At 51.2% G+C, this 7,990-nt stretch overlaps 1 protein-coding gene across 1 annotated transcript in view; it reads left to right on the top strand.

The window, feature by feature from the left end:
• The first annotated feature begins 403 nt into the window (after positions 1–403).
• The window catches only part of SMAD3 (SMAD family member 3), an 81,347-nt gene continuing 73,760 nt past the window's right edge, over positions 404–7,990 (top strand). Inside the window, exon 1 of the mRNA XM_058155916.1 lies at positions 404–930. Coding sequence (XP_058011899.1) covers positions 725–930 — 206 coding nt within the window. The 5' untranslated portion in view covers positions 404–724. The remainder of the gene's footprint in view (positions 931–7,990) is intronic.

The raw sequence follows: 7,990 nt of genomic DNA, 5'->3' as shown, positions 1-7,990 counted from the left end.
TTTTGCAGTATCCTTCCCCCAGGAGTGTGGAGGGAATGGGGATTTTGCAGTATCCTTCCCCTGCCATGCCCACCAATTTGGATTTCCCCCCTGGTCTCACCGTTCCTGCTTCGGAGCCAAGAGGTCCGTAAGCGGCGAGGGCTCGACCCGGCGGGCGCTATGCACGGGCTCCGAGAGACCCTCCGCGCTTCAGATTCCCAGCGGCCGGCCGAGGGAGAGGCTTGCTTGGGGCCGGCCAGGCGAGTGGGCGGAGGATGGAGGGGGGGGGCGCGCGCGTGGGAAGGTGGAAGGAGGGGGGGGGGCTGAGGGGCAGGTGGCCTCCCTCCCTCCGCCCCCGCCCCCTCGGAGCGGGGGGGCGTCCCCCCGATTTGCATGCGACTCAGACGGGCGCCGGAGCGCGCTTTTGCGCAGGAGGCGAGGAGCGCGCCCAGCCGGAGGAGGAGCCGCCGCCGCTGCCGCCGCTAGAGGCGCGTTGGGAGAGAAGTCGGCGGAAAGTTGGCGGCGGCGTCCTCCGCTTTGTCCCGGGCCGAGCCCGCGGCCGCTGCTGGGCCGGGGAGAGAGAGAGAGCGCGAGAGCGGCGGGCGAAGGGAAGGAGGGCTCGGCGCCTCCGGAGCTAGCAGAGCGAGGCGGGCGGGGAAGGCGGGCGGCTAAGCGGACCAGCGGGCAGAGCTGAGCTGCTCCCGGCCGGCCTCCCTCCTCCTCGTCCTGCCTGCCCTTGCCGGCCATGTCGTCCATCCTGCCCTTCACGCCGCCCATCGTGAAGCGGCTGCTGGGCTGGAAGAAGGGCGAGCAGAACGGGCAGGAGGAGAAGTGGTGCGAGAAGGCGGTCAAGAGCCTGGTCAAGAAGCTGAAGAAAACCGGGCAGCTGGACGAGCTGGAGAAGGCCATCACCACGCAGAGCGCCGCCACCAAGTGCATCACCATCCCCAGGTAGGGACGGCCGGGGAGACCCTCGGGCTGGGGAACGAAGGTGCGGGGGGGCATCTTGCCTTGTGGGGACCGGCCCGGAGGAGGAGGAGGAGGAGGAGGAGGAGGAGGGCGGCTGCGGATTCCTGCCAGCATCTCCGTTCTCTGCTCCCCCCCGCACCCCGGGATCTTTTAGGCGCTGGGAAGAAGTGGGGGGGGTCTCCCTTTGGGGAGGGGGAGACGAGAAAGAGGCTGCGAAAAGTCCGGAGGAGGATGGAGAGGCGCCCCGCCGCCGGGTCTTCCTTTGCCCGCTTCGCAAGCCCAAGCGAGTCGGAAGTCAGAATAGAAGAGCCAAGAAAACCCAGAAGGTTCAAACCAAAAAAAAAAAAAAAACAAACCAAAAAACAAAACCGCACACTTTTAAATGAGCTGCGAAAAATGTTGCACCGTCTTCGAATTGGCTTCTTTCTTGGCTTGGTTTACTTGACCTTTATTCAAAGACTCGCCTTGATTGCGAGGTTGGGTTTGTGCAGAAGCAAAACTGCAGTAATTGCAATTATTCGCCTATGTGAAATAAAGAGGCCAGCAAATGATAGGTAACGTTTGGCAACCTGGCAAGAATGGCAGGATTCTGTAAACTTTTACTGCAGGGGTCTCCAACCTTGGCAATTTTAAGCCTGGAGGACTTCAACTCCCAGAATTCCCAGAATTCTGGGAGTTGAAGTCTGCCAGGCTTAAAGTTGCCAAGGTTGGAGACCCCTGTTCTAGTGGGATTTTTTTGCTAAACGCCCAGAAACCCACCAGGGCCCTTGCTGGGAGCCAGCTTCTCTCCTCCCGGAAAGTTTTAACCCTGGTTTGGTGCTTGGACCAGCTTGTTCAGAAGTGACCCTAACCTGCCTGTCTTGTCGCAGGCAAGACCACGATTTGATAGAAGAAAGGCATATATACCTTGCCGGGAACTAGGGCAGGAGATCCACCAGGGTTCAGTTCCTGGGGGATCGGCTGAGGGTCTGCCTGAACAGAGGGGATGAGCTGTCTTTGCTGGCTTCCGGCCCTGTCTGCAAACAGCCCGGAGGCGTCTGGATGAGCTGCCTTGCCGAAGTGGGGCAGAGGTTCTGATGGACTTGCTGTCTGTCTAGACCAGGGGTGTCAAACTCCAGTTCATTGAGAGCCGCATCAGGGTTGTGTTTGACCTTGGAGGGGTGGGGGGCTCATGGCCAGCTCAATATAGAATAGAATGGAATAGAATTCTTTATTGGCCAAGTGTGATTAGGCACACAAGGAATTTGTCTCTGGTGCATATGCTCTCAGTGTACATAAAAGAAAAAGATACATTCTTCAAGAATCATAAGGTTCAACACTTAATAATAGTCATAGAACAGAACAGAACAGAACAGAAGAATAGAATAGAATAGAATAGAATAGAATAGAATAGAATAGAATAGAATAGAATAGAATAGAATAGAATAGAATAGAATTCTTTATTGGCCAAGTGTGATTGGATACACAAGGAATTTGTCTTTGGTGTGCATAGGCTCTCAGTGTACATAAAAAAAAAGATACATTCATCAAGAATTCTAAGTTACAACACTTAATGATAGTCATAGGGTACAAATAAGTGATCAGGAAACAATATCAATATAAACCGTAAGGATACATCACTCATGTTGGGGGCGCCTGTGGTGGCCCCAGCAGTCTGCCAGAGAAAATGGGCTCCCGAGCTCCGTTTTCAGCTGCAACTACTTCCTGCAATCCTCTGCCAGTGAAAATGGAGCTCTTGCATCCCTCCGCCAGTGAAAAACGGAGCTTGAGAGAGCCGCAGGGTTTTGACTGCCAGAGGCCCCACGGACTAGTTCTTTGCTGTATCCAGGGCGGCCCCACGGGTCAGATCTAAGCACGCCTTGGCCCGGATCCTCCCGCTGGGCCTTGAGTTTGAGACCCCTGGTCTAGACTCTAGCCACTGGAAGGACCCTCAGCTGAGTCTCTTCAGCCTCCATTGCTTGAAGGTCTCCTCTGCACAGGGAGCTCCTCCAAATCGCTTTTTCTTGCTGGGATAATACTCACAGAGGTCTTTTCCTTTCTTGCCGTGGGCTGCGCAAAGGCCTCACAGAGCCCCCGCTTGTGAATTACACGGGAGACGATCCATTTCGAACGCCTGTAGCTTGAAGGGAGAATACAGTTGGCCTAAGTTGGACAGGGTGGGGATTGTTCGGCCGGCCAAGTTGTTTCCTCATCCTTTATTTTGGCCTTTCATTCTGAGTTCTTATAACCGGGCGTGATTGCTCTGGTTCACGTGCACGAGTTAAAAAAAAACCACAACCATTGATTGGTTCTTCCAGAAACTGTTTGAGTCTGGAGTTTGTTTGGTCTCATAAAGGTTTCCTGGAAGGAGCCTGGGCTCTTTGCTTCTCCACTTCTTTCCCTTCCTTCCTTCCTTCCTTCCTTCCTTCCTTCCTTCCTTCCTTCCTTCCTTCCTTCCTTCCTTCCTTCCTTCCTTCCTTCTGTCCCCCCTTTCCCCCTCTCTTTCTTTCTTTCTTTCTTTCCTTCCTTCCTTCCCTCCCTCCCTCCTTCCTACCTTCCTTCCTTCTTTCCTTCCTTCCCCCTTGCCCCCTCTCTTTCTTTCGTTCTTTCCTTCCTCAATTCCTTCCTTCCTTCCTTCCTTCCTTCCTTCCTTCCTTCCTTCCTTCCTTCCTTCCTTCCTTCCTTCCTTCCTTCCATGAGTGGCTGCAAAGCAGCTGTGTGGGCTCTCTTGAGCGCGAGGGGAAAGTTCTCAGCATTGGGCCCAGGAGGCTTGTTTGTTTTCGTCCCTGCCTTTTGCTTTCCCAACGCTCTGTAAATGTGAATCTTGGCTGTCAGAGTGATTTAGGAGGGGACGGCTGGCTCACACAAAGAGGCATCTGTTGTCCGGGCCAGCCGGGGAGATGGGAGGCGAGGAGGGTCGGGCAGTGCCGAAAATGTTTCTTTTTTGAAAGACGGCTTCCAAGTGTCAGGGCAGGGTTGCATGCTTCTCAGAGCGGGTAGACTCAAAATCAGGGGCATTTATGGCTGAGGGACAAACAATCCGTCTCCCCCCCCCATCCCACCGCACTCATTGTTCTCTTGCAGTGCCAGTTTATTTGTTTGGGGAGGGGCGGCTTTTCTGCAGAAGCTCATCTGGGTTTGAATTCTCCAGAAGGGACTGGGGGAGAACTGGCATGCCTCTGAGCCGTAGCTTGGGTTAGAAAACCTCATTTCTTCATACTCCTATTCGAGTTCTCTCCTCCTCTCCTTCTGGAGCTCCAGGCAACGTTCCCAGCTCTGCCTCCTCCTGATTTATTCTCTCTCAACAAGGCAGGGAAGTGACCGGCCCCACATCCCTCGCGGTGAATTTGAAGGTTGAGGAGGAACTGAACTTGTGGCCTGCAGGTCCTTCTTCCCAACTCTCACCTCGGGCAGCTCTTGCGTAAACTCTTCTCCAAGAAAGCTCTTTTCTCTTTCACGAGGTCCTTCTCCTGCCTGCTCAGAGGTCCCCGGCTGATACCTTCCACAGCCCTCAAGACCTTCCTGCAATGTTGCATAAAACGGATGCTGTCCTTTTTGCTCAGTGGTGGAAATGCCCTCTGCGGGTGGCAAGTCCCCGTGGATTAGCTTGGGCCAAAATGCATCTGTTCCAGAAGGGCCACTGTGTGAATAGACATGGGGAGACTCTGGTTTTTTGTGAAAGACTTTCCACGGACAGGACATTTTTCCTTTCCACCTTGTAGACCCAGGTTTGTAACCCTCGTGTAGTGGATGTGCTTTTGCGGAAGGCTTACCCTGGTGGGAAGTGTTGCCTGCTGTTTTCGTTCCCCCCATTTTTGTGTTCCAGGCTTTGGGGCCCTTTCAGCTCTGCCCCAAATATAACCCGTTTTACAGCATAAGTGGATGGCTAGGTTCGGAGAACAAGCTAAGGTCCTGGCTGACTTTCTTGCAACAGGTTGAGCCACCAGCTGCGTGTTGCCTGGCATTTAACTCCCTGCATCTTCCAGGTCCTGCAATTTCATCGCTCTGCCGTTGGCAGTGCCGCAGAATTGTGTTACTTCTGTACTTATATAAAGGAATGATGGATTAGAGTGGAGTCCTTTATGAATACAGACACTTAAAAAAAAAAAATTCTGGAAGGGACTCAAGGGCCCTCTTGCTACACTGGCGTAACTCAATTCTGCAGAGTCCTTCTGTTGACTTCTGCAGTTAGGTAATCACGGCGGGATAATCAGGTCTCTGATGAAATGTCTGTTTTAAATGTGGAACTTGCAATGCGTTTTTAAGAATTACAGCAAGTGAAAAAAGATGGGGATATGCTGTGGGAATAACACTGCAGGTTTCAGGCTTCAGCATCTAGTCAAACCCACAACTTAGCCTTTTAACATTTCCTTGTGTGTCCAATCACACTTGGCCAATAAAAATTCTATTCTATTCTATTCTATTCTATTCTAACATCTGGTCTAATGAGAAAGTCGGGGATTTTCAAAAACCTGAATACCTTTTCTGAACGTTGAGTTCGTCTCAGGAAGAAGTCATTGCCCGCCAGCAGCCTGCGGAGCTGGCAGCGGAGTCGGACAGTGAGGAGGCTGCGGAGGACAATGGGCCAGTCCTGGAGTCAGGGGAAGGTCCGGACGAGGGTTCTGCGTTTGGAGGCAGAAATGGGGCCAGGGTCATCTGGGAGCAATGTGCGGACTCCAGAGCCTCCAGAGGTGGATAGCAGAGAGGCAGAGGAACAGGAGGAGCCTGTTTCTAGTGCACGCATGAGAAGAGCTGCCAGAAGGCAAGAGCAGTTGAAGCAAAAAGGACGACTTGAATGTAAAGCCAGGAGATGATTGGTCCCTCCCATAGGGTTTAAAAGAGCAGCAATGAGCTGTTGGGTTCTTTGTAGAAAAGCAATGTTGATTCCACTGCTTCTTGTCAGCATCTCTTGAACTTTGTGGGGATTTTGCCAAGAAAAGCCTTTGGCAGGTTGCCAAAGACAACAAAGGTTAGTGATAAAGCCGAGGGACTAGTTATTAAGAATTTAGTTTTGGACTAAGCTGAGAATGAAATACGTTTGTTGAGGACTGAATTGTGTTTAGTAATCACTACTTGGGCCTCGGTCACAACACACAATGGCTAAATTTGTATAGTAAAGAGAGCATTTTAGCAAAATAATCTTTCCTCCAGCTGAAATGTAAGATTTCTGAAATGCTTCCATCACTGATAGTCCTCAGTTTAGGACCTATCATTGAGCAATCGATCTGAGGTTACAACGGCCACCCCAAAAGGAATTTGTGGCCTGATTTCAGAGTTCCAGTGCCTGGGTATCCAAGCCAGTCATGTGATCAGATTTTGGGCCCTTGGCAACTGGCTCGGCTTTAGGGCAATTTGCAGTGTCCCATAGTCACGTGACTGCGAATTCGACTTCTATTTCTGGCATTTGCTTCCAATTTCTGGCCAAAAATGGCCATTGGATAAAACGGATTTGCTTGACTGTGACATTTGCCTGTTGACTACTGCATTTACTTAATGCCCACCGCAAAAATAGGTCATACAGTCGGACACACTCACATGGTGACCCGCTTAATGACTGCAATGGCTTACAGCAATAATTCTGGTCTTATTATGGATGTAAATCAAGGACTATCTGTAAGTATCAGGGTGAATCTACAAAAAAAGGACAGGAGAACATGTTAGAGCAGGGGTGTCAAATTTGATTTCATTGAGGGCCGCATCAGGGTTGTGTTTGACGTTGGGGTGCGTGTGGCCGGGGGGCGTGGCCAGGGGGGGCATGGCCAGATCAACACCACTCATGTTGGGGGCACCTGTGGTGGCCCGAGTGCTCTGCCAGCGAAAACGGGCTCCCGAGCTCCGTTTTCAGCTGCAACAGCCTCCTGCAACCCTCTGCCAGTGAAAATGGAGCTCGGGGGTGGTTGTGGGGAGGCGCACACAGCCCTCCTGAGCTCTGTTTTCGCTGGCAGAGACACCACGGGCTGGTCTTTCGCTGTTTCCAGGGCATCCCCGCAGGGTAGATCTAAGGACCCCATGGGCCTGATCCAGCCCCCAGGCCTTGAGTTTGACAGCCCTGTGTTAGAGCATTGGGTCTCAAAGTTGTTTCATGTTGATTTGTCCTTCGAGAATATCCACTTCTAAAGGAAGAAGCAAAGTCAGCTCTTAAGGAAGGCAGGGCCAGAAAGATACATTTCAGAAATAATAAGATAAAATAAGATAAAGGCTTTACAAATTCTTAGTAAGACCACACTTGGAATACTGCATCCACTTTTTGTCGCCACATTACATTCCACATTCCACATCAAAAAGATGTTGAGACTCTGGAAAGAGTACAGAGAAGAGCAACAAAGATGATTAGGAGGTTGGAGGCTAAAACACAAAGAACAGCTGCAGGAATTTGGTATGTCTTGTCTAGTGAAAAGAAGGATTGGGGTGACATGATGGCAGTGTTCCAGTATTTGAGGGGCTGCCGCAAAGAAGAGGGGGCCAACTTGTTTTCCAAGGCACCAAAAGGCAAGACAAGAAACAATTGATGGAAACTAACTAGGAAGAGAAGCAATTTAGAACTAAGGAGAACATTTCAGATTACAGATTAACTGGGATATTTACGAGACCGCCTTCTGCCACCTATAGCCTCCCAACGACCTGTGCGCTCCCACAGAGTGGGCCTTCTCAGCGTGCCGTCGACCAAACAATATCGGTTGGCGGCCCCCAGGGGAAGAGCCTTCTCTGTGGCAGCACCGGCCCTTTGGAATGAGTTGCCTCCGGGTTTACGCCAACTCCCCGACCTCCGGACCTTCAAGCGGGAACTGAAGACTTTATTATTTCATCGGGCGGGACTAGCCTAAGTGTATTTTAAGTGTATTTTAATTGTAATTTTAAGGGGTTTTATGTCGGTCTAAGACCGTTTTAGTCGATTGGCCTGCTAAATATTTGTTTTTAAATTCTTTTTAAATTTGTTATTTATTCTCTGTATTTTAATATGGCTGTAAACCGCCCTGAGTCCTTCGGGAGAAGGACGGTATAGAAATTAAATTATAAACAAACAAACAAACAAACAAACAGAGTTGGAAGGGACCTTGTAGGT

This window comes from Ahaetulla prasina, chromosome 13 (assembly GCF_028640845.1).
Source record: "Ahaetulla prasina isolate Xishuangbanna chromosome 13, ASM2864084v1, whole genome shotgun sequence".
NCBI lineage: Eukaryota > Metazoa > Chordata > Lepidosauria > Squamata > Colubridae > Ahaetulla > Ahaetulla prasina.
This window is presented reverse-complemented; position numbering and strand designations above follow the sequence as displayed.